Raw genomic sequence first — 26034 nt, 5'->3', positions numbered from 1 at the left:
GTTTGTCTTAAATTTTATCAAGTATCACTGAAAATTAAAACATCTTGTGATAATTTTAATCATGGCCAAGTTGATATAGCACATCAAGATATTTTTCCACCTTGAAAGAGGAATTGATTATATGATTGGTAATAAAAATATCGATTATTGATTTTCTTGTCCTGAAAAAGGAATTGATCATTCGATTGGTAATAGAAATATCTGAGAATGAACTTAATAGTGATTGGTATATTTTGCATAACTATATTATGAAGATGTTTTAATATGTTTAAATGATATGTTCTTATTATGTGTTTTAATTCAATATTTAATATTCTTTTATGTTAACTTGCAAGTTTTTTATTGTATATATTTATGGATATTCATATTGATGGATCTAAGATCTATAATGTAAATATATGTCTAGCAGACATTGCTATAACACACACTATATTTAAAGACAATAAATATTTTTCCTACTTGACGAAAAAAAAAACAATTTCAGTTCAATATCTGGTAGTATAAGATTAATTGAAGGCTCTAGAAGAGCTAATATTTTACTACCTTGAGGAATAAAGTAATAGAGGATGTATCATATTCTATTAAGTCTCAAAAAAGTTTATTAAGTTTGAAAGATATTCATTTAATTATATATCATATTAAGACAACAAATGAAAGAGACACTTAATACCTTTATATTACATCTATTATCTCAAGTAGAAAGTGTGTGTTGAAAAAAAATTACTCGCTTTATTCTCAAAATTAAATTATACAAATATTAAAATAATTGAAACCCATAGTAAACCAGAAGTTTACTAATGATTTTAATGTTTGCATGACCAGTTGGACCATCCCTGATCAATAATGGTGCAAAAAATGATTGAAAATTTATCATTCATTGAAAAACCAGAAGATTTTTCAATCTAATGAATTTTTGTGCTACTTGCTCTGAAGGTAAATAAATTATAAGGCTATCACCAGCTAAAGTTGGGATTGAATTCCCTTCGTATTTGAATAATATTCAAGATTCTATGTGGATTCATACATCCACCATGTGAACTATTTAGATATTTTACGATTTTAATCGATGCATCGACTAGATGGTCACATGTGTGCTTATTATCACCTTGCAATTTGGCATTTGCAATTATTCATTTGCAAGCACATTTTCCTAGTTAAATAATCAAGAAAATGCTGGTGGATTTACATCTCAAGCCTTTAATATTGTATATTAGTTGAAATAACTATTGAACAGCCTGTTGCTTATGTTTATACACAAAATGGTCTAACAGAATTATTTATTAAACACTTCCAACTGATTGCAAGGTCATTACTTATGAAATTCAAGCTCCCAATGACTGCTTGAGGGCATGTCTTTTTGGATGCAGTAGCAGTTGTATGCATCAGGCTGAATGAGTTATTATAAATTCTCCCTATACAATTGGTTTATGGTCAGGGAACAAATATTTTCCATCTAAGAATATTTGGATGTGCGATATATGTTTCAATTGCTCCACCACAATGCACAAAGATGGGTCCTCAAAGGAGGTTTGGAATATATGTTGGATACAAATCTCCATTTGTAATTAAATATTTAGAATTATTAATAGGAGATTTACTCATGACAAAGTTTATCAATTATCATATCGATGAAATAATTTTTCCAACATTAAAGGGAGAAAAAAAAATAAGCAACTGCAAAAGAAAAATTCTTATAATTAATTATCATTATCTAGTTTTGATCCTGGCACAAAACAATATGAACTTAAAGTTCAAAAGATAATTATTTTACAAAATATAGTAAATCAGTTGCCAGACGTATTTACTGACCTATAGGGAATAACTAAATCTTATATACCAGCTGCAAATGCTCCTATTAGCATTGATGTCCTTGTAGGACAAGACACGCCAGAAGCATGGAAACCAATCGGTTCCAAAGATAAAATCCTCGAAAAAAAAAGGAGCAAATATTTGAGATGGTCAAAAAGAGGAAGTAAAGACTCTAGAAGGGACCCCTGACATAATTAATAAACATTCTATAAGAAATTCAAGTACCTGAAATCAGTTAAAATAAAGAGATCTTAATCAATTATGTCATGATGAGAAAAGATGGAACCGGTAAATAAACGTCGACGATATTTTGTATATAATATAGAGCTCAATATTATGAAAGAAAAGCGAGGATCTTGAACTTATATTTATTGAAAAATGTAGATATAGAAAGGATTGACCAATGTGGAAAGATGCAATTAAGGGGGAAATGTATTTAATTGCAAAATGTCAAGCTTTTAGACCTGTAGTCCAACACCAAATGGTGTAAAACCAGTGAGATATATACATGAGTATTTGTACGAATACGAAATGAGAAAAATGAGATTATGAGATACAAAGCACGGCTTATCGCATAAGGTTTTCTCTAAAGACCTAGTATTAAAGATAAAGAGATATTCTCTATGGTGGATACAATTACAATTCTATAGTAACTAGTCTCGCAATAAATGAGAAAATTAAAATGCGTCTAATGAGTGTAGCTACAGCCTATTTATATGGCTCATTTGATATCGATATCTATATGAAAATCCCTAAATGATTTAAGTTGCCTGAAGCACAAAATTTGAATTCCCAAGAAATTTATTCGATCAAATTAAATAAATCTTTATATGGATTAAAGCAATCCAGACACATATGGAATAATCGCTTTAGTGCATATTTGTTGAAAGAAGACTATAGAAATAATCCTATATGCCCATGTATTTTATAAAAGGGTTTAGATATGAATTTATTATAATTGTTGTTTATGTTGATGATTGGAACATTATTGGAACTCCTAAAGAGTTATTAAAAATCGTGAATTACTTAAAGAGAGAATTTGAGATGAAAGACCTTGAAAAAAATAAAATTTTGTTTAGATCTTTAGATTGAACACTTGGCAAATAGAATTTTTGTCCATCAATCAAATTATATCACAAAAATGTTAAAACGATTTTATATGGAGAAAGCATATCCATTGAGTTCACCAATGGTTGTAAGGTCATTAGATGTGAAAAAAATACCCTTTTCGACCTCGTGAGGATAAAAAGAACTTTTTGGTCCTTAAGTACCGTATTTTATTGAAATTTGAGCACTAATGTATCTTGCTCGCAATACATGACTTGATATATCAATTGTTGTGAATTTATTAGCAAAATATAGTTCTTCTCTAACTCGAAAACATTGGAATGAGATTAAACATATACTTCGATATCTCCAAGAAACAATGGATATAGGCTTATATTATTCAAATGCATCAAAATAAAATTTAATTAGTTATGTAGATGCAGGATATTTATCTGATCCACACAAAGCTCGATCCCAAACAAGTTATTTGTTCACATATGGAGGTATGGCTATTTCATGGCATTTTATAAAGCAAACTATAATTGCTACTTCTTCTAGCCATGCAAAAATTTTAACAACTCATGAGCAAGTCGTAAATGTGTCTGGTTAAGATCTGTAACTTAACATATTCGAGAAACATGTGGCATGTCAACCAAGAAGGGAATTCCAACAACGTTATATGATGATAATACTACTTGCATAGCACAGCTAAAGGAAATGTATATTAAAGGCGATCAAACAAAACACATAGTTCGTCAAAATTCTTCTTCACTCATGATCTCCAAGAAAAGGTGAAATAAGTGTTCAACAAATTCAGCCAAGTGACAATCTAGCAGATTTGTTCACTAAAGCCCTTCTTACTACAACATTTGAAAAGTTGGAATGCATCATTTTAAATATCTCTATAATGCAGTCATCAGGGGGAGTAAAATACGCACTGTATTTTTTTCCTTCATCAAGATTTTTTCCACTGTTTTTTTCTTGATAAGGTTTTTAATGAGGCAGTATTTCAAAAGCGTATTTTTAAAAAGATTATGTACTTTTTTTCCTTCACTTGGATTTTTTTCCCATAAGGTTTTTTCCTAGTAAGGTTTTAACGAGGCATATTCTTAATACAATGGATATTCAAGGGGGAATGTTATGAATATTTTTGTTAATATACATTTATGTTATCTATATCTAGATTTGATGTAAATTAGATTGAATTAAGATTTAATCCATCTAATCCCTAAATATTATTTTTATCTTGTAAATTCAATCGAGATAAGGGTTTATTAACATATAAATAGGCCCCTTCACTTCATTTGTAAATATATACTTGAATAAGATCTTCTTACTCCCTCTAAATACTTTCTTTATATTTCTCTTATAATTGTTCTTTTAGATTTATTTCATAACAAAAAGTTATTTTTTGTAGGTCTACACCAACATCTAAAGGTCCAAAAGTATATGTTTGATAACATATACTATAATCTCGAAGATTATACTAATTTCGAAAGTAAGAATCTAAAATCCCAAAGGAGAAGCGAGGATTAAATCTAGTATACAATAACATTCATCATACGTTCTTTATTTTTATTTTTATTTTTATTTTTATTATTATGTAATTTATAAAAATTGAAATATTAGATTAAATAAATTAGTTAATGATCTTCTTATCAATATTTTTCTCATTTCATTTTATGATATGTACAAAATTATAATTTGCCACCTACAAAAGGCCGACAAAATTATTTGTGATCACAAACTACATGATTGTTCTTCAACATTAAAATGTTGCCTCAATCAGTTTAATGGTTCTTACGCAATGGTTGTTCTGTTTTCATTCAAAGTAAGCAAGAATAATTATTTCATTCCAGCCTAAACAAACAGCTTATTCCTAACTCCAGTCCTAGCAAAACTAGTTCAAGTCTACCCTTTAGAGCAAATCTGCTTTCTTTTCCCATGAACACATTTTCACATGAGAAACCAATCTGGACTAAATAGAAGTTTGAGTTCCTTTTAATAAATTTGCTTTTGCTGTGTATGCATTCATGATCTAACAGGAAAACAATATACAACTCATAAAACTGTGAAAGTGCACTAAATACATGCAGTTTAGTTTAGTTTAGTTTATGGCTCTTTCCTTCAAAAAGAATCATGCAGGTGCAATGGAGACTTTATCAACCTCAAGAATGTACTCAAGAGTTGCAGACGGCGGAATCTGGACACCTGAGCCTAAGTCTGCACCATTCTCTCCAAACCCCAAATTGGGAGGAACTATGACTCTCCTTTTACCTCCTGCTTTCATTGATCTCAATACAGATTCTACCCCTTCACACGTTCCTTTGCTGTAAGGCCTTGACCCCATCACTAGAGCAAGTGGCTTCTTGCCTCCATCAAATGTATCAACAAATACTTCACCACTGCCTTCAATTTTTCCCTTGAGATCAATCACCACCAAGTCTCCATTCCTTGGTGAAGCCCCTCCACCAACTCTCACCTCATAGTACCTGTTTTAAATGCCATATTATTAATCAGCCTAAGAAAATGTTGGCATCTATTTCAGGTGGTTGAATAAGTTTATATAGATGCATAGGCAATGAAGAAAACATACCTTATGCCATTAGGCAGCACAACCTCCTCTTGCTCCTCAGCATCTCTGTCCAAAACAATGAGTGTGGTTAGTGAAGAACTAGTCTCAAGACTCATACACAACTAACAGGTTTCAATAAATTTCAATCGCCGATCCATTTGAAGGTTTGTTGAATAAACTCTTGCATTGGATTATTTGATCAGCCATTATCCTGACCAAGTAAGAAGTAAATATGGTGCACAAAGAATACCAAATAGTAGTCGAAGCTTTGTGAAGTTAAGGTGGAAGGTATCTATCCAGTCCAGTGGATAATTGATTATAAGAAATTTCAAAGGCAAGAAATAGACAGCCAAAAAGTTTTTATATGAATTCAACTTATCTTAAGTGGTATGACACGGGGATGACTGGTTATAGGTAAACATAGAATTGAGTTCTAAAGTGCGGATGTGGAGAGAGAACTTATGGTTAGATACCTTGTATTTGCTTCTTGCTGAGAAATTTCAAGGCGAGTCTTAATCTGTTCAGAGATCACTCCAACAGCAAGGAACGCAGCCCATGCAAGGCCTGCACCGAGCCCGAAGCGCCTGGTCAAGGAGGAAGCTATCCAGTCTGTGGTTTCAACATTGGTGGCAGGTTTAGGGGGCCCTTGTTGTTGCACTCTTACCGTGGCTGGTGGTTGCTGCTCTGATGAAGTTGTGCTTAGCTGTGGAGATGGAGTGGAAGGTTGTGGTTGTGATTGTGAAGATGGGTTTGGTGGTGAAGGAGGAGTAGGAGGAGGTGTTTGGGATGAAGAAGAGAAATGGGGAGTTCTTGTTAGTGGGTGAGACAGAAATGGTGGGGAGCCAAAGAAGGCTGCCATGTAAGGGATTGATAAAATCTCGGCTTAAGAAACTAAGCTTCAGAGGCAGCAGGAAGAAAGAAAATATCCTCCTCACTTTTGTGGAGAGAGGCTGGTCCTTAAGAAACTAAGCTTCAGAGGCAGCAGGAAGAAAGAAAATATCCTCCTCACTTTTGTGGAGAGAGGCTGGTCCTACCTTATCCTTACTGGTGATAGGATTTAAAACATTAGGTCTATCAAGTATCTACCCTCTTCCTTTCTATTGCTTTCTAAGGGGAACTGTTTGGTTGCAATTATGGAGGAATAACTTATTCTTGAAAAGGATGACCAAGAGATAAAGATTATTTATCCAGACAGAGGTAATGTTAGTGTTTGGGCCAAGAATGAATGGCTGGAAACGACTATAAGTGAAAATGGCATCAATGGAAGCTGCAAATTTTGAACTGCACCATCCTTCAGAACAAAATCCTTCCCTAAGCCAACACTTATTATGAAGCCATGACAGCAAAAATCTTCACCTTATAATGTTTACTATGAGTCACTCATACCACCTCAAGCATCAAAATTCCTAACAAGTACCAAGCTAACATTATTTGCTAAGCTCAAAAAATGAACTGATTAAAATCTACTTTTTTGACTCCCTTGCCTATGATCACTGTACACAGCTTAAAAATGATTTCAGTTATTTGCATCTTTCTTCAGTTCACATTATCAACCGTAAAAGCCCCCTTGAACACAAAATGAGGCAAAACATTGATTACAACAACTTTCATTTTTCTTTTTACAAACAAATGCATAACAATTAAAATGGCTGCATCACTGATACCCCAAAAAAGGGGAAAAAAACAAAATAAAACAAAAAGGAAAAAGTGCAAAAAGAATCAAATCATCCCAAATCGGAGTAAATTTTATGTAATCTTCAATCATGTGTACTCATACTTTGTCCCAAATAGCTCAGGGCCTGCCAACTGTGGGTAATTCAATGAAGCCTCAGTCACTTCTGTCTTTGAGCTTTCTCTCTTTGCCTGCTAGGCCTTCTGCAACACTTCATGGCTGACCCCTCTCGTGGGCACTACTTGAAGATGCAGTTGATCTAGGTACTTGTGCACTCGTTATAGGCTTTTGCAGTGGCTTCAAAGCAGCCATAATTTCTGCAAATGTCGGCCTCAGTTTTGGATCTCTACAATTTTAAAGAAGACAGATCAGTTCTGCCTATCGGCCTTAACACATTCAAATGCATCTATAACTACATCTTATAGACTGCAACAACCATAATAATATAGAGTTCATCTCTAAAACACAGCAGCAATCTTTAACATTTATCAAACTTCAAACTTTAACAATAAAACACAGATATAGAAATTCAGACTGACAAGTAAAGGTCATGTTAAGCAAACTAAGATGGCAAGATCTGTACAAAGTACAAATGGAGCATACAATAGATTAAGACCACTATTCTCCCATCTTTTGCAAATGGTTTTGAATTAGATCAACTCATGAGCCTTCAAAAAATTGGCCAGTTATACCAGTCAGACTGTCAACTGCACACACACCAAGACTATCAATTAATCAACTTCTAAACTAAAGCCCTGTTTAGCACAGCAGGACAGCGGTGGGAAGGGTCCAGCCAGGAACTGGGGCTTCAGTGACCTGGGAGCCCGCCATGCCAAACCGCACCTAAGTTGATTTTCAAACCAATAGGCTAGCAAAAGCATAAAAATTCATAGTCAAATGGATTTGATTTTGTAGTGTCATTTCAATAGTTTAGGTTTCTTCCAGATAAACAGAGGATTAGACGTTATCATCTGAAGTCACAACATGGAAAGGCTTGGATAGGCACCCAAGACAAAGGTTCAAATTTTGGCCAGGTCTTCAGAGTACTGCCCATATGCAGGCAAGTCCAAATATAGCTTGTCCCGAAAGAATCCTATTGAAGTTGGTATAAATAGCTTCAATAAAAGATTTATCAAATCTTTGATAAAATATATACTAGTGCATAAATCTTTTTTCTCCTTGGCTAGAACATCAAGTTAAATATCAAAGCGAACACAGCTAAGACAATCTCTGATAATGGACATAAAAGTTCGGTCCATAACAAGAAATTTTTATTCCACTGAGGTAGAGTTGAGAGGACTAAGGCACTGAGTCTATAAAAAGTTTACTACAATAGTTTTGTATCTATACTAATATAGAAAGGAGAATCTAATTTGGTCTCAACCAAGTTAGTAAAAACAAACTAAATTCTAGAATTAACAAAACAACCAAACAAGACACTAAGAGGTTACTTTGGACATATTACTCATTTGATTCATGTTTGAATTATGCTTGTATTCTCAACTCTCACTTCTCATATATGGTCTCTACTTAAAAAAATGTTAATAAAATGTGCAATTCCAAACAACTTTAATTTTCTCTCTCCTTTCTCTCTTTCATTCCTATATGACTATATATTTCCACACACTCACAAAATAAAAAATAATAATAATAAGTATGCAGAAGGCTAGAGAGCATAATGCTTCTGCAAATTACTAGCCACTAAAATCTAACCTATTTCATGGTGAAGATATTATCCAGACTCCACCAGGACAGCTAATTAACTACAAAACAGCATGAGACACTTTCTTTAAGAGCACAAAACAATGCCTCTGAAAGCCCAGTCCCTCAAATATTCCTTTAAATAGAAGATAAGAATGACTCATAACTTTTCCAAACTTCTTACACACTAAAAAGGTAGTTAGGTTATTACTCTGTACTTCGCATTGAATGGAAAACATTGTTCTGAACTTTCAAGTTAATACATAAATGGCACATACATACATGCATACACTCTTTTAGTTGTAGCATTGCTTGCAATTAAGGGGCGCATGAACGGCTTAAACACATATAATACATACACAGGCATGTGTGACAAAGGTCTTAAACAGCCTTTCAAGATTTAAAGAGCAGAACCCAGGGCCAGAAGACTGAGAATTAGTATAATAATAAAATCTGGTAGAAAAAGTTCCAAAAAACGAATTGGTCAGCCCAAAGAACAGGTTCAGCAAAAAAGCAATAGAAAAATAGTTTAAAGCAACAGCCTTTCAGGCATGCGTGACAAAGGTCTTAAACAGCCTTTCAAGATTTAAAAAGCAGAACCCAGGTTCAGGAGACCGAGAATTACTATGAAGATAAATTAAGAGGAAGGTCAACTAAAAGGTAGACTAAGTTCTAAAGAAAGAATTGGTCAGCCCGAAGAACTGGTTCAGCAAAAAAGCAATAGAAAATAGTTTGAAGCAACAATGTTTAAACATATAGACCATGACACAAAACGTGAACATCTACAGCATTGTCTCCTTTTAAGCTACAGATTCATATCTAGAAGTGTATCTCCTATGGTAATAAAAATAGTAAGCCAGCTCTAAGTTCAAGATAACCCAAACAGTATAGTGCAACTATGTGCGCATGAGTTTTTCGGGAATTGGCTGTATTAAATCACAATATTTAATCTGAAACAAAAATAAAGGCAATAATAAAAAAATATACTCACGTCTGCCAACACCTTCTAATAATTTCTGCGATTACAGGATCTATGTCATCTGGAATGTCAAGACGACGGTGCTGAAATCCTACTGCACCAACCACTTGCATTGGATTCATTCCTCCCCATGGTTGTCGCAATGTACAGAGCTCCCATAATATAACTCCAAAGCTATAAACATCACACCTGCATATTGACCATAGTTTATATGACCATTAAATGATTCTAGGATAATGACAAAAATAGTACTGTGAAATAACACTAAAAAAGCCTACTTTTCATCTGAAAGTTCATTTTGTAGTACTTCTGGAGCCATCCACTCAGCCTGGACAAGAGCAATACAACATGGACTTGATTAATTCAAAGGTACAGCACAAATGGTAGAACTAGAACTTGAGCATTGGCAAACAATGAAAAAACATGGTGCAGAGCATAGTTGATGACATTACAATTATAATTTCTCCAGATAGTCTGATAGACAGATCCCATTCTAATATAAAGATGAAACAGGAATGAATCTATGCTTTCAACATTAAAATAGTTGAAACTACTGAACCAGGATATTTTTTTAGGATTACCTATAAATGCAACTTCTGTGTTCTGTCCTTCATATATGAGTCTACTATATCCTTACATCACCTTGAAAATTTTTTATGCCACAGCAGAAAAGCCTTACCTCAACATTGACCATCCCAATGGACATCTAGAGGCATGTGATTCAACTGCATGTGCAATTTTAGCATTAATGTATTTCATTGTTATTTTACCACATCTAATTATAGTTATGTAGCTATATAGATAGTTTAGTACAACATTACAAGCAAGATGGAAGTTTAGCTATGTGAGGATCTTGAAATGTGGCCTATTAAAGGGTATTCTCCGCCCCCCCCCCGGCCCCCGGCCCTAAATTTTTCTTACATGCTATTTGGTTCATAGAAAATTTGAAAGAAAACGTTAAAAAGAAAAAAAGGAAAAAGAAATATAAGGAATGAGCTTCTGACTGCTATAGTTTGTATATAAGGATAAGTAGATCTACTAATTCAATTTTTCTTCCTTCCACCTCAAAATTTATTTCCGTTGACATTTTTGATGAACCAAGGATAGCCTTATTTTATCTAAATAAGTAACTGTCGGAAATTGGTGGGCACTCACACCATTGTTCATGCCAATGTCTGTGGTCCTATTAAGCCTCAATCTTTTGGTAAAAGCTCTTACTTTGTGCATTTTATTGATGATTATAGTAGGAAGACTTGTATTTACCCTTAAAACACAAGTCGGAGACATTTGATGCATTTAAGAAGTTCAAAACCTTTGTTGAAAAAGAGAGTTGGTATGAGATTAAATCATTAAGAACTAATAGAGGTGGTGAGTTTACATCTAATGAGCTTAAGTTTTTTTTTTTGAGTTGAATGGTTTTTGTCGTCCTTTAATAGTACCAAAATCACCCCAACATAATGGAGTTACTGAAAGGATGAATCGAAACAATTCTCAATATGATAAGGACCATGATCAAGTCAAAGAACATGCCAAAGGAGTTTTGGGCTAAGGCTGTGCCATGTGCAGTATGTCATGGATCTTATATAAATAAAAGATAGGGTGGGTCTTAGGCATAATAAGGGCCTTCTTCTACCTATTAGGCATATCTTTTGGGTTAAAAACATGGATCCATGACAAGTGGTATCAAAGCAAACTCAAATCTTCACTAATGCGTGATCCCCATGAGAGATATCAGGATCGAGGTAGACTCGGACCAGTGTAAGGATCCCTTTCCTTTATGGGTAAAGAGTCAGTACAATAGACCGTTGCACAATTGGGTGAGGTTGAATATCACAGATCCCACATCAGTAAGAGATGAGATGTGAGTCTTAGGTTTATAAATAAAGGCCTTCCTCCACCTCTCAGACCTGTCTTTCGAGTTAAAAACATGGGTCCATGACACAGTGCATCTCTCAAATCATAATCCAACCAAGAGCCTAAACAATGTGACGCCCCAAGAACCATGGAGTGGATAGAGACCAAGTGTCACATTTAAGAGTCTTTGAATCCATTGCTTATGTTCATGTTCCCGAACAAGAGAGATCCAAACTTGATGCTCAAAGTGAGATGCTTATTTTCATCGGTGGTGATAAGAATTCACAGGGATACAAGTTGTTCAATCCAAGCAATGAAAGGATCGTGGTTAGTAGAGATGTGGATTTTGATGAATATGCATCATGGGATTGAAACCCTGAAAAGGAAGGGTCTTATGATTACCTTCCATACTTTGAAGATGAAAGAGACTTTCCAAGAAGTTCAAGAGAAAGATACTCCACCAACTTCACCATTTCCATCACCACTTTCATCTTCATTGGTTCGTCTTTGAATGAAAAAACCCCCCAAAATATCTAAGTCTTGAGAATATTTTACAGTAAAACTCAAAGGTTAAAAGATGCAAACTTATTTTGTTTATTTGCCAACATTGACCATTAGAATTTTGAAGAAGCCATGGAGGAGAAATGGATTCAAGCCATGGACAAGAAAATTCGAGCTATTTGAGCTATAAAAAGATAAGAAAATCCAATTAATGAAAAAGAAAAAGAGCAGAAAATCCAACGATTGAAAGCTAATTACCTTATTAGTATGTTAAAAGAAAAAGTTTCAATGTGAATTATACAGAAAAGAATTACAAGAAAATATTTGCTCAACCATAAAACTTAAATAATCATTAAGATCTAGGGGTGTATAACGAATGATTTGAAGAATATTATATTAAATTCAATGTATTTTCAAAAGGAAATTGTAGAAAGCATCATGGTCAAAATTATTTGAATATTTCTCAAATTGTTTCAAGTTTTTATCAGATAAATTTTAAAATTTGTTATCTATGTCAATGACACTGCAAATCACTACATATCATATATTATGTTTTTATATATCATATGTATGATATATTATACTTTTAAAATATGAATGAATATATACTATTGTTTCAATCAAGATTTTTCAACTCTTTATCCGAATATCAATCCTTTCCTCAAATTAATATTGTTATTTTTGTATCCATCCATAGTGATAATCAAAACTTTGCTTCCAACTACTACTTTTGCTCACCTAACAGTATTTTAAACTTCCTAGTTCCTTCTAGGAAGTTGCTTATTGACCCTACACATTTGTCTCTATTATTAGTCCATCTCAGTGTAGCAACAATTCATTGATTCAGTTTTAAACATTGTCCATATGAATAAATTGACATGTCATAAATTGGTAGACCTCAACATCAGATTATCCAATGAAATTTTGCATATCAAGGGGGACAAATAATAAGGACAAAAGTAGGGTCAAATAGCATTATTCTGCCCTTTATTACTACTCCCGATCTCCACTTAACCTCCTAATTTCCTATTTTTGGATCTCACACCTTGCACTATTAGATATCCTTATCTTCACTATTTGATCTCCTTACCTCTTACCACTGAAAATCCTCCTTAGCTATCCACTTTACCACCTACTACTTTACTTCATGAAATACCTAATTTACCTTACTCTTCTGTCACCATACCACCATATTTTGGTGCATTGAGATTGCCCAATCCTCCTTTTTGCCTCCTTTAGTTCATCCTATTTACTAAAGCGCAGTGCTAGCTCATCTTTCCAGTAAAAGAACCCTCAATAGGATCTTCCTTGAAAGAAAGCTCACCAACCTTGTGCATTTTAATCTGAATGTAATCATATAAAAACATTTCATAATACTATTCTTTTGGTGATTTATTCATCCCAATCTACCCAAGTTATGGCCTAACTTTACCATCCTACATTCTTTTTTCTAGCAAATACATCTACCAACCTAGCATACAGACAATAATGTGCATATCCAAATCAACTTTCATTGACACCATACACTAGTCAATCCTACATTTCCCTAAATTAGCATTGCATGAATTGCCAAGAGAGGAAGCAAGAAACGAGAGCCCAAGAGTATAAAGCAGAAAATAAACATCAACTTACACTAATCCATAAAGCATGTTGGCAACCGAACGGAAAAGAGGGTTCATTCATTATATTTGAAAACGAGTTTTGCAGTAAAATCATTTATAAATAAATTACCATGTTTGAAATTAAAATCAAAGTTTTATAAATTTTTGAACAAAGAAAAATATAGATTTCAAACAAATTCCATAATTTTTTTGCAGAACTCATTTATTACAAACATGCTACTACTCTTAAAATAGATGGGATCAGCTACATACAACAGAAAATAAATGAATAAAACATAAAGTAGTTAAATGAAAAAGAGAGAACAATCTGTTTGGCATTACCGTTCCTGCAGTTGACCTTGATGATAGATATGTGCTGTGCTTCATTCGTGATAACCCAAAATCACAAACCTAAATCAAAGTTTCATCCTAGGCAGAGTTATTATAAAAGAAATTTCTAACAGGATCAGAAATCATAATGAAGAGATAAAATGCAACCTTTATCACAAACCTAAATCAAAATTTCATCCTAGGCAGAGTTATTATAAAAGAAATTTCTAACAGGACCAGAAATCATAGTGAAGAGATAAAACGCAACCTTTACAACCCAGTTTTTATCAACTAGAAGATTTGGAGATTTCAAATCACGATGTACTATCACTGGAGTGCAATTATGCAAGTAATTCATTCCCCGAGCCTGAAAGTTCAAGCATTCAAAAGAAAAAGTTACCCAGCAAAGCCATTAAGTGCACTTTAAGCAAACAATTGAAATATAAGGCAAGAATACAGAATCATACAGCATCAAGAGCCATCCTCAAACGCCTCCGCTCATCTAATTGATTGTTTGGCCGGTGAATTAATCTATACAAACTACCTCTGCAAAAAGCAAGATGCCAAAATACTTAGATAATACAACATATATAACAAAGTGAATAAATGAAAAGCTTAGCACTTAGGAAATCATTAAGACTGAAGAAAAGAGTCAAAAATGAAAGCAATAAGAATTAAAGAGTCAACAATGCTCATATGAGCAAGTTCAAATTCCAGAACCATGCCTCCAGCAGAAGTTTATCCATTAGGGCACAATTTCAGTTACCCTTCCAATACAAAAAGTAGTTTTCAACACACACCCTTTGCTTATTGTAAATTCATCTTTCAGCCCTCTTTGTCTTCTACTCATAATTTAATTGCTGATACAATAAACATGACACAATGACGAGGATTTATGAAATAGCTCAACTTATGAGTTGACACATAATTTTTACTAAGCTGCTGAGCCAAAACTAATTGTAATGATCTAATGTTAGAAAGTCACCACAAGAAGTCCTTAAAATGTATTAAATTGTCTATATGATGGCTTAGAAAAATCAGACACTTTCTTCAAACTGCAAATAAGGTTCCAACAAAATTATGAAAAGAGATAGAGTTACAACATACCTATGAAGAAATTCTGTAACAATTGAAAGGTTCGGAGGACGAGTTACAGCTCCCATGAAAAGAACAACATTAGGATGTCTGAGCTTTTTCATGATTCGGACCTATAAAATTAGTATTATACATTGTAATTTACAAGAGAAGTAGTTTGAACAAGTAAATGGAGGGGGACAATGGATAAAGTGCAGTGTGAATTAGAGAAAATCTTTCCTGCAAAAGAACTGTGATCATGTCTAATGAAATCATTCAGAAAGGAAAGGCTATTAATGAGATTCAAATAGACTACTGACATGCAGTCATATAAATGGGAAAACGAATGCTTTAGTTTCTCAAGAAAACGGTTATAACTTTCGGGGTTTCATTGGTTCAACCACTCGGTGTGCAGAACTTGATCTTTAAAAACCAAGACCATTCTTTAAAAACCAAGACCATTCATTAAGCCTGAATTTTGAGTGTGTGTGTGTGTGTGTGTGTGTGTGTATAAAGGATTATAATTCTATACACAAACAGTGGACTTTCTAAACACCACAAGCAGGATTAGATGGTTGTCATATGTCCATTTAAGAATTAGTTATTAATTTTCATAAATATGCCTTAATGGAACACATGACAACCTCTAACTAGGCTTGTGAAGTTAAAAAACTCTACAAGCAATGTCTAAGATAATTTTCCTAAAAGAAATGGATTAACGTTGAAAAATAAGTTTAATATAGTTGTTCTATTATATATGATAAGATTTTCTAAATATTTATTGGGGCCAAGCTTGGCTGGATTAACTTTCAAAAAAAAAAGAGCTAGGCTGGATTATTTGTCCATGCTTGGCCCAGAACTTTACGAGTTTATATTTTTTTTTCTTATAGCCTGCCGAATAAATCTAAAAGAGGTGTCTAGAGCCCATCCAAACACAAAGTGAGCTCATGAGCTGGGAGGGCCGGCTTGGCCCTTGGACAACTCCAGCCATAATGACCGACAGAGAAGTATAGAAAGATATAAAGTGGGACCAGATTGACTCAGTTTTAGGGATCTAGGATGCTTCGTAGTTCATAACACCGTAATCAGTTACTCAGGGTAAAAAAATCTCCAATAAAATGAAGAACACATCCATTTAGGCTTTGGCATATGATAAGCGGACGTATAGGCTTATACCTCACTTTTGAATTCTTCAAGTGATTCCCCAGAGATATCTTGGTCCAAAAACTTCTTCACAGCAACTTCCTATGAAATCAAAGAATGGGAGAGTGGTCAAATCTTCTCCTTCAAAGAACAGCAACATAATATGGCAAAGTTTACTGGATATATAGAACAACAAATGATTTCCATCCAAGAAGTGGGAAAGTGAAAACTCAAGTTATAACATTGATTGAAAACCAAATTTACATTGTGTATAAACTAGTTAATCTGTATGCATGATCCAATTCATAATAAACAAAAATGGGATGCATTATCCAGCCCCAAGAACGCAGACCAGTTCCATAGAATAGCGAAGAAACACACTGCAAATATCCTAGTTGTAGTAGCTTATCCAAAAGTTTAACATAGATAATAACCCATATAAATACGACAGAAACAGTAGGAGCAAAGTTCATTTGAAAACCAGTCATTTCTGGTAGTGCTTTTAAACATCCAACCTAAAATGAAAAGATAGGGATAACACCAATTAACACTTCCCTTATGTTTAAGCCCAACACTTACAACTAAAAGAAAATGGCCATAGTATGTGGATAACAAATAGAACGTACAACTTGCTCTAATACCATGTTAAGCTATCAACCAAAAAACAGTTAGCAACATGCAAAAAGGCCAACCTGTATACAAGCCCATAACAAACTCTAAACTTGAATGATGCGAGATAACACCACTATCAAGTGCTATAAAGACTCAACCAGAAAATGCTCAATTGTAACAAACCCGACGACAATTTTCTGTCTGACTTCTGTTACTGTTGTCCAAATAAGGGGATTATCAAGATAAATTTACTCTACTTAGAATATCAATCCATACGCTACTGTTTGTTACCATAAAATATCATTATATTTCAATTAGGCCCTCTATCAACTTGGCAATGCTAAACTTTGATCATATTGACGCTCCAAACAGCCCCACAGAGAATTTTCACCACATGCATGGATCATCAAGTGGTGTTGTTTCAGCTGGACCTTTAAGGCCATGTTATATGGTGACCATCATATCGCTATCTTGGTCAGTTGCAGAGCCAAGCGGATAGTGGGGAATGGCAGCTGCCACCACTCAATTTTTAATTTTTTATTGTTATATATATGAAATTTACCCTTTAACCACCCCTCATGCAAATTCCTGAGTCCGCCACTGATCTTGGTCCTCAAAAATATTTTGTTGCATTACTTCATCTCCAAGTCAAGAGTTGAAATGAGTTTGAAATTGCAAGACTGTATATCTTAAGCTATAATAACTCTTTTTGCCAAGTAGAATAGCCTGCTTCCTTAGATGGATATTTGGAAAACTCATTTTAGAGAAAGAATATTATAAAAGTTGAAGAGAAATTAATTTTGAAAGCAGTCCTTCCCATACTTAAAAAGAAAAGGAAATCACAACAATTTTAGAAAATGATCTTATGAAACCCTGGCAGATTGGATACCAAATAACATAATACAGAGGATAAAGGCCCAATATTTATCAAGCTCTTCAGATAGCATTTTGCTTACACCTTTATTTTGATGCAATTTGTCTTAATGTTTTCCTTTGTATTGTCCTCACTGTTTTCAGGCTACTTTCTTCAGTAATGCGTCCTATAATTTTTTAAGTCACATTAGCAGTAATATTTTGCATCTTATAATCATTTCCACCACCCAAACAGGTTTTTTACAAGTCATCCAAGTTGACTGGCCAGCCAATAAGCATGATAGAAAATCATATTTTCTAAGTGACAATAAAAATATCTTAGTGCTTTCCAAAGCAGGAGTAATGTAAATTGTTTAGATTTAGAGAAGAAACTAAAGACTAAGCATAAGAAAACTCACAGTCCCATGCCAGTCTCCACGATATACCTCACCATATGATCCTGCAACAGAAAGGATGCAGCAACTTAATGACAATAGATCACACTAATTGAAAACAACCTGGAATCAAACTATCTACACAAGATAAAGCATAAAATATGTAGCTGAAGAATAGATCGATACCAAGTCCAATGCGCTCACCCAAGGTGATTTCCTCCCACGGAATCTCACAGTCCGCAACATCATCAAGGGCAACATCAGACTTTGAACTATCATTACCAGTTGATCTATCTGATATTCTCTCACCTTCAGAATTTAACCCCAAGGCATCATGCTCCCTTTCACCACTACCTTGTGACTCACAGCCAGTTGCATCTACATCTCCATCACTACGCTCATTATGCTTAGTCACAGCTGCACTAGTCACCACCACAGCAGCTGCAGTAGCAGTAGCAGCAGCTGCTACAGGAAGTTCGACATTTGAATCGGTGCCTGACTTTTTTGCAGCAACTACCATTGAAGATGCAACAACAGCTGCAGCTGCTGCAGCTGCTGCAGCAACCGGGACATTTCTGGCATATTGAATAGGAGCTGCTTCAGATTGCGATAACACAGGTGGTCCAATAACTTCCCTTGTATCAAATGGATAAGTGACCCCTAGGCCTTCCACAGGTTTAAGATGCTCAGGTTGGTTACAAGGAGAGCTTGCTTTAGCAAATACTTTGCGATTGGGTAGAGGAGGCAAGCAATGAGAAGGTCCAAAATCATTTTGATTCTTACTTTCTTGAGGTCCAGTGCCCTGTCTACTTTCATCCTTAGTTTCAAATGGCAACCTGACTTCAATAGTTGATGTATCTAACTGCTCTGAATAAATCTCACTGAATAAGTTAGGGGGAGCAACAACACCACTCTCAAGTAACACATCATGGAGTTTTTGAGCTAGTTGTGGATTCTCCTTGGCAGCATCAATCATATATTGTGAGACATCTTTCACCTTCATTCTACGCACAGCTGGGGAGCTAACACCTTCTGTCCAGGAAGGAGATCTCATATGTGAATAAAGATAATTAGGTCTGTTTGGAAGTTCTCGCACAGGTGCCTCCTCCATGTTGGAAGGGGTTTTAAAGTCATCCATGGATTCCTTGGATTGCTCCCCACTTCTAGTTGTCCCAGATAAATTTACAAAAGCATTAAGATCACCTCTTTCATCAGATTGATTTCCTGCAGCAGCAAAGTTTTTGAACCTGGATCTCTTCTCCAGTGTCCCAAATTCGGAATTGTCTTCAAATAAACTCCAAACCCCACTGCTAGAAGAGGCTACATGAGATGAATCAATGTCTCTAGACAAAGGACTTGTGGAAAAGAAAGAATCACCATCTTCCACATGAGATGCAGCTGCATCAGAAGGAATAAGTGTGCCAGGATCTGCCATTAGGTCAACAATGTATTCCCTGAAAGATACATGGACCACTTTTAATGAATAGTTAAGCTTCTGCAAACTATGCCAATAATTTTCAAACCTAGAAGCAGTACTAGCCTAGCCAAATCTTGTCCAGCAATTTTCAAAAACAAATGCAAGAACCACACAGCAAACCCTAAAACAAAAACATAGATGAAAATTGCCGAATTTTATATCGAAGGTAGCACAGAAAAGAACTAAAAAAACACTTTGACTGGAACAAAATAATCAACTGTTGCCTACTTACATAAATGATAAATTATATTCTACTGCCAAGCAAACAGAACCTAAACAATTCAGATGACTGATTTGTAGAGGAAAAAGTAAACATGTATGCATAATAGAAATAACCTTCCATCATCAAGCTTTACAAAGTTCATTGCCACATCTTCAGAACCTGTATATTGCTGCCCCTTCACCAACCGGCAAGGAATGCCTGCACTATCAGCCAAAACCTATGAAACCACAAAGAAACGAGTATTACTGATAGAGGAGAAGTCATTCAAAGATCACACGTTTTAAACCATAAACTCCAACTGCTAAAACAAAAGTTATTTTCCTATAACTAAATGCAAGCACCAAGAAAAATGCCAAAGGGTACAAGAGGGTGGCTACACATTGTACATGACCTACAACAAATAAGAAAAATAAATGAGAGAAGTTTTTTGTATAGGAAAAAAGTATCGTTGAAGATCTTCAAACAAACCAAAAATATTTAAAAATGTACAAAACAAAATCACAAAAATGACATTCTCAGAGGACATTCTGGCAGCATTAATTGCTGTCCCTTTTCCCTCAAAACTGTTTATCATTTTTCTCTATGTTGATTATGATCTTAGATAGGGCACAGTGGCGCAATAATCCAAGCAGCCAACCTCAAATAGTGGGAAAAGGCTTGTTTGTTGTTTTTGCAGTTGTTGTTTCTCAATGTCGCTCACATTAATTCAGAATTTAAGATGAATACAATCGTATTTAAATTAACATAGTTTTTTTCCTCCTCAAATTTCTAGCAACTTTTCTCCACGCCTAGCACCATCCAATGCTGCTAGATAACGAACAAGTGAGTCATAATATACATTTTGATGGATGACCTGACATATCTTAGCATACTAACAATAATGCAGATTAGACAGAATGCTTGTGAATAATGAGAAGCAAAACATGCAAAACACCCAAGTAGGCCAACTCTATTATAATTTTGCATAAACATGGTTGTAAATAGTCCTAATAACAGAAACCCAAGCTTATTTGTACCCTAAATATTAAATCAACAATCAATTATTCCAACAACATGGGATTGGCTGTATGGAACCTTCCTCTTTACACCATTCTTGCAAATCTTGAGCAATCCAGTTGTCAAGCCATAAATAAAGAAAAAATGAACAAGTGGGGCAAGTACCTTGAATAACAACGCACGATGACGAGCCAATCCAATTGTTAAAGAACCAAGTGGCAAAACCATGCTGCCAAGGGTAGCTTTTAAACTGTAACTAAGACTTCGCCAGGCTCGTGACATATTGTCAGGATCCGCAACTGGTCCACCCATATATTCAGAAACTAAAACTGCAAGCTTTTGCACCAGATTGCTACTTACAAAAGCCAGAGATTCTGATCTTAACCTTGCAGTCATCTGTAGTGCTTTTTGTTCAAGTTTCAACAAATTTGCATCGAAGGCCCTATTGACCAAAACTGCTTCCCAAGAGACATTGTCTGACACCGATGTCCCTTGCAGATCAAGAAGTGAAGGCATTCTTTCTGAAGTGGATTCATTTAGAATTCCATACAGGTCATAAAAGCCATCCAGGATCTTGTCATCATAATTAAGAGAATTGTAATTCTGTGAAGCACGGACAAATCTACGATATGAGCTGGGTTAGAAAGGAATAAACGTCTAGCAAATAAACCCCAGAAAGCTAACTCAGACAATGGGAAGGAATCTTGCTTATGAGAAACAGATATTTTCAATAGTCCATAAAGTCACATTAGCAATGTTGGGCACAGCTCAAACATAGAGAATCTGATAACCTATAGCATTGCACCATGCAATATATGCTTTAACCTGGTAACTTTTAAGAGAATGGACTACTTTCGTTATGATAATTAATTTTTTGGGAAGAAGGTAGATCTGGAACGATCACTAAATAAACAAGTTAATGAATTTAATGTAAACCATAAACTACATTATTCAGATGAAAGTTATCAGAACTTGTGTGTCTTTCAATGAATAGAAAGAATCCCAGAGCGTACGATTCAATATTTCTACAATGGCCACTATATTAAGAAACTGCAAGGAGAAACTTTTGTTCTAGAAGGAATAACTACAACTGTAAACAAAAAAGAAATGATGGTAGACTAAGATTTGAAAATAAAAAAGAAATAAGTTAAAGGGACAGTTTTCAGTTGATAACAAAGTTAGCCGATTGATAAGAAATAAATGGATGAAATTACAACCTTAAAACTTCAAGGAATACGATGTCAGACTATGATTTAAATAAACACGAGGGCTAGATTTAAAGGGGCCAAATTCAAGTCCAATAAGATTAATTGACAGACAAGAAATAAACAACATGGCCAGAATGGAAAACCTCCAAGCTGTGCAGATATGGCATCTTTATAAGGACTAAGAATCGAAGATTAAGAAACTAAATGTTCCTGGACTTTTGCCAGTTTAAATCTAGTCTCAATGTCAGTTTTCTACAAACATTGTACCATCTCCCCAAAAAGGTCCTCATCAGTGGTTCAAGCCACAATACTGCCTTGGTACTGGAAAAATGATAAATGTACAGCAGCATTAATAGGGGACTCTGAAAACGTTCTTTAAGCTATGAAGATGCTACTAATATCCATGTTTTGATGCTTTTATTAAAGAAAGGTAGAATGACAATTGAAAAGGATCACAATCATCACCAGGGCATGACAGAGCCATTCTCAGAACTTTATTAGCTTTGGTTTTGAAAGCCTTTTCCCCTTAAAGCACAAATTACCTTCATGAAAAAGTCAGCTTTATATACTAGACCTTTCCAAATCATGCAACAAACTTAACGTGAAGTTCGAGATGAAACAGGAAAAAAGAAAAGAGATGATTGTCCCCATTCATACAATGTATTTTCTGCAAAACAGTTGGCTAAAGCTCAACCTATAGTACATAGTGTAGATAAATTCCTAAAACTCAACCAAGAAAAGGAAGTTAAAAGTCATGAACTAAACTAAAAGCTTCCAAAGAAGACTTTAAAAACAGAAGCTAAATGGATTAAACAGGGGAATTAGGAGAGAAACGTACCCAATATCTAAAGGCAACAACTTCAGCTGGAGTATTCTCCGGAGCACAAGAGCCTAAACTAATTTGCTTAACAGCCTCAATCTGAGCTGCCTCAGGATCCTCCCTGGCACTCAACTCCAGAGCCAATTGTATCTGATACTCCTCTTCTATATCAGGATCCCTTGAGTTACTAGACCCTGAATCGCGCCTTACAGCATCCAAAGCAGCCTCTAAACCACTGGTACTAACTGAATCAGTAGGTTCCATAGTTTCCTCCTTGTTCACATTTGAAGAGGATGGTGGACTAGGATTTTTTCTATTAGCAACTGAATTCAACCAATTGGAAAGAACAGAAAATGGTTTATTATGCTCAGGATTATGATGGGACCTTGCGTGCAAAGGCCTCTCAGGGGATGATGATACTTCACTGGACTTGTTGTTGCCTCTTGATGAAGTTGACCCTTCTACATCTTCTGATTGATTAGACATCATATGCAGTTTCTTGAGAAGATTCTTCATATTATTTCACAAAGCCGTAGCATATCCAATGCTAAAGAAATAAAAATCTGGCCACAAACATCTCCATTGTCTTGGACCAAGCATGAAATCTCAGTTCAAACTAATCAAATACAAAATATAAACAAAACAAAATCCCACCCCCCTTCTGTTGTTACCTAATTACCTTCTCTCAAGCTACCCTAAAAATCAACCATCAAATCCTAACGCCAAAACAACCATAATTTGAAAGCAATACCCAGTAAAGCTTGTCAAATATCAAAAGGACCCAGCTGCTTCAATTCAAAGAAAAGACCCTCCTTTCCTCACACAAGGAACATCCACAAAAAACCAAAGTTTCAGAGCATACTAAAAAAACCAGACTTTCTTTCACCTTTAACAACCAAACAAAACAACAATAATTCAATAACCAGATTAAGAAAAAAATGGATCTTTCTTTGGATATAGATATTAGGGAAGAAAGCACAGAAAAGGGAGTAGCTTGAAAAATATTTTATATATATATATATATATAAAGTTAATGTAAACACTGAACAGGGGGCAGAGAGAGAAGCAGCAAAGACCAACAAGTGGGATAGTAGGACCTCCCGGAAAAACAACAAAGAATGACCCACTTGAGTTGTGGAGGCAACAAGGATTTTCAAGGTCCCAAATAAAAAAGTTTAAGTTTTTGGTGGCAAACACCTCTCTCTCTCTCTCTCTCTCTCTCTCTCTCCTCCCTTAAAAAGTCCAAAACTCCCCAATGACCCTTTTCTCTTTCTACAACTTTCACTTTCTCTCTCTATATTCTTGGAGTCCCCAAACTCTTCTCACAACTGGGAAGGTAGTGGCCATGAGTTGGAAAATTGTTGTGAACTGCACAGTAAATGGAATAATATTGAATGAGCAACTTGACAGTCAGAAAAAGAAAAAAAAAATCATTCCTTTTAGCATTTTTTAAGATATTGGGTTTTGGCTATTTTTCATGTGAATTTGGTTTTGTCAGCTTCTGGCTAGTACCAAAAGCTTGAAGACGAAAGTTATATTAACTGCACTGGTAAGAAAATTTACTGCAACTGAAAATACTCAAAAGAAATAACTTTAGAGAACTGCAATTACGGCTGCAGTTGGGATATTTGTAACCTTTTTTTTCACTACCAAGTGTTCTGTTTTTGGTACATTTTGATGCAGTTATCAAAGTCCTTCACCTTACATTCTTGTTTGTCTTCTAGAGCTTCAATTAGAAATTTCGTTTTCTGCTGGGAAACTCCATTGTAGAGCTCACGTGCACATTTTTAGAACCAAAGTTTGGGTGCTAAAAAATTCGCATGCATATTCAAACTTTGGAATATTAATGAGAACCAAATATGGTTTTCCTATACATCATTAAATGTTTGACTTACCTATCTTTTCTCATAATGTTGCTAAATTTTTCATTGGATGAAAAAGTCTATTTTTGCTTCAAACTTTTCACATCTTATTGCTACTTCCTTTGAAGGCTGACACCTTAATCATTTGCTTGTATCCCCCCCCAATGGTTTATCACCATGAACTCGATAGGCAACTCTTGAGTTACAACTAAATTTTGGGATTTTAATATGAAATTTTTCAAATTTAAATTAGCCTCTAAATTGATATTCCACTCCTTCTATGTCATTGTTTTCGCAAGAAAAAAAATTATAAAATTAGCTAAAGTAATAAAAAATTTAAAAGAATTCTTATTTTTTTATTATTTTTAATCAAATCTCTAAATTATATTTTAAATCAAATATTAATAATTAATTAATTATCATTAATTAAAATAAAATCTATCATTATGTACTTACATAGTATTGATAAAAATAAAAAAAAGTTACGTGATTATATTAATATATTACATTACCTTATCATATCATGTCAATGTGATATATCAATATTAAATGATATAAAATAATAAATAATATTTTGATTAATATTAATTATTTAATAATTAATTATAATTTTTTATTTTATTTAAAATAAAAATATAAAAATTTAATTCAATATAATAAAAATAAAAAAAAGTTACGTGATTATATTAATATATTACATTACCTTATCATATCATGTCAATGTGATATATCAATATTAAATGATATAAAATAATAAATGATATTTTAATTAATATCAATTATTTAATAATTAATTATAATTTTTTATTTTATTTAAAATAAAAATATAAAAATTTAATTCAATATAATAAAAATAAAAAAAAGTTACGTGATTATATTAATATATTACATTACCTTATCATATCATGTCAATGTGATATATCAATATTAAATGATATAAAATAATAAATAATATTTTGATTAATATCAATTATTTAATAATTAATTATAATTTTTTATTTTATTTAAAATAAAAATATAAAATTTTAATTCAATATAATAAAATAATAAAAATTTATTTAAATTTTATTAAATATTTTAAAATTTATTTAAATATTATATTAATTTTAAAATTACTGTTTTTGCTCTTTTGTTTTTTGATTGCGATGGGAAGGAGAGGGAGTAAGAGAAGATTCAAGGGTAGCAGTAGCCGCTAGGCCTCCGAGACCATTTACAACAAAAAAGAATATTTTATTTGTTTGACGAGGAGCTACAATTCTATAGGTGAAGCAGGGGGCATAGTCATAGACTAGTTCAAACCCTT

The 26034-nt window shown here is 34.0% G+C and overlaps 2 protein-coding genes across 5 annotated transcripts; both read right to left on the bottom strand.

The window, feature by feature from the left end:
• Window positions 1–4835: 4835 nt before the first annotated feature.
• LOC18604313 (FKBP-like peptidyl-prolyl cis-trans isomerase family protein) lies at window positions 4836–6445 on the bottom strand. The gene is made up of 3 exons (XM_007036717.3): window positions 5905–6445; window positions 5453–5497; window positions 4836–5348 (listed from the first exon to the last, which is right to left on the bottom strand). The coding sequence occupies exons 1-3, from the start codon at window positions 6288–6290 to the stop codon at window positions 4994–4996; spliced, it is 786 nt and encodes a 261-aa protein (XP_007036779.3). The 5' UTR covers window positions 6291–6445; the 3' UTR covers window positions 4836–4993.
• Window positions 6446–6911: 466 nt separating this feature from the next.
• On the bottom strand, window positions 6912–24185 carry LOC18604312 (putative serine/threonine-protein kinase SIS8). 4 transcript variants are annotated; one of them, XM_018117831.2, is made up of 13 exons: window positions 22888–24185; window positions 21007–21444; window positions 19959–20062; window positions 18332–19599; window positions 18170–18210; window positions 16320–16388; window positions 15177–15277; window positions 14537–14615; window positions 14338–14436; window positions 14082–14150; window positions 10062–10111; window positions 9796–9972; window positions 6912–7449 (listed from the first exon to the last, which is right to left on the bottom strand). In XM_018117831.2, the coding sequence occupies exons 1-13, from the start codon at window positions 23383–23385 to the stop codon at window positions 7317–7319; spliced, it is 3126 nt and encodes a 1041-aa protein (XP_017973320.1). In that variant the 5' UTR covers window positions 23386–24185; the 3' UTR covers window positions 6912–7316. The 4 variants fall into 4 exon arrangements, 3 of the variants coding, with proteins under 3 accessions (XP_017973320.1, XP_007036775.1, XP_088661049.1); XM_007036713.3 differs by having other exon boundaries at window positions 18350–19599; XM_088804923.1 differs by having other exon boundaries at window positions 21007–21463; window positions 22888–23029.
• Window positions 24186–26034: the final 1849 nt, after the last annotated feature.

The sequence above is a fragment of the Theobroma cacao genome, chromosome 3, assembly GCF_053813885.1.
Source record: "Theobroma cacao isolate CCN51 chromosome 3, ASM5381388v1, whole genome shotgun sequence".
NCBI classification, from domain to species: domain Eukaryota; kingdom Viridiplantae; phylum Streptophyta; class Magnoliopsida; order Malvales; family Malvaceae; genus Theobroma; species Theobroma cacao.
Note: the sequence above shows the minus strand (reverse complement) of the source record. Positions and strands in the feature narration are given on the sequence as shown.

Bases quoted from the DNA above. Each gene is read 5' to 3' on its own strand.
- LOC18604313 (XM_007036717.3), bottom strand. From the start codon at position 6,290: ATGGCAGCCTTCTTTGGCTCCCCACCATTTCTGTCTCACCCACTAACA. The intron at 5,498-5,904 runs GTATCTAACCAT...TGTTTTGGACAG, and splicing joins CAGCAAGAAGCAAATACAAG to AGATGCTGAGGAGCAAGAGG. The intron at 5,349-5,452 runs GTATGTTTTCTT...CATTTAAAACAG, and splicing joins GTGCTGCCTAATGGCATAAG to GTACTATGAGGTGAGAGTTG.
- LOC18604312 (XM_018117831.2), bottom strand. From the start codon at position 23,385: ATGAAGAATCTTCTCAAGAAACTGCATATGATGTCTAATCAATCAGAA. The intron at 20,063-21,006 runs GTACTTGCCCCA...GTGGTTTCATAG, and splicing joins ATCGTGCGTTGTTATTCAAG to GTTTTGGCTGATAGTGCAGG. The intron at 14,437-14,536 runs GTATGATTCTGT...TTGAACTTTCAG, and splicing joins TGAGGATGGCTCTTGATGCT to GCTCGGGGAATGAATTACTT.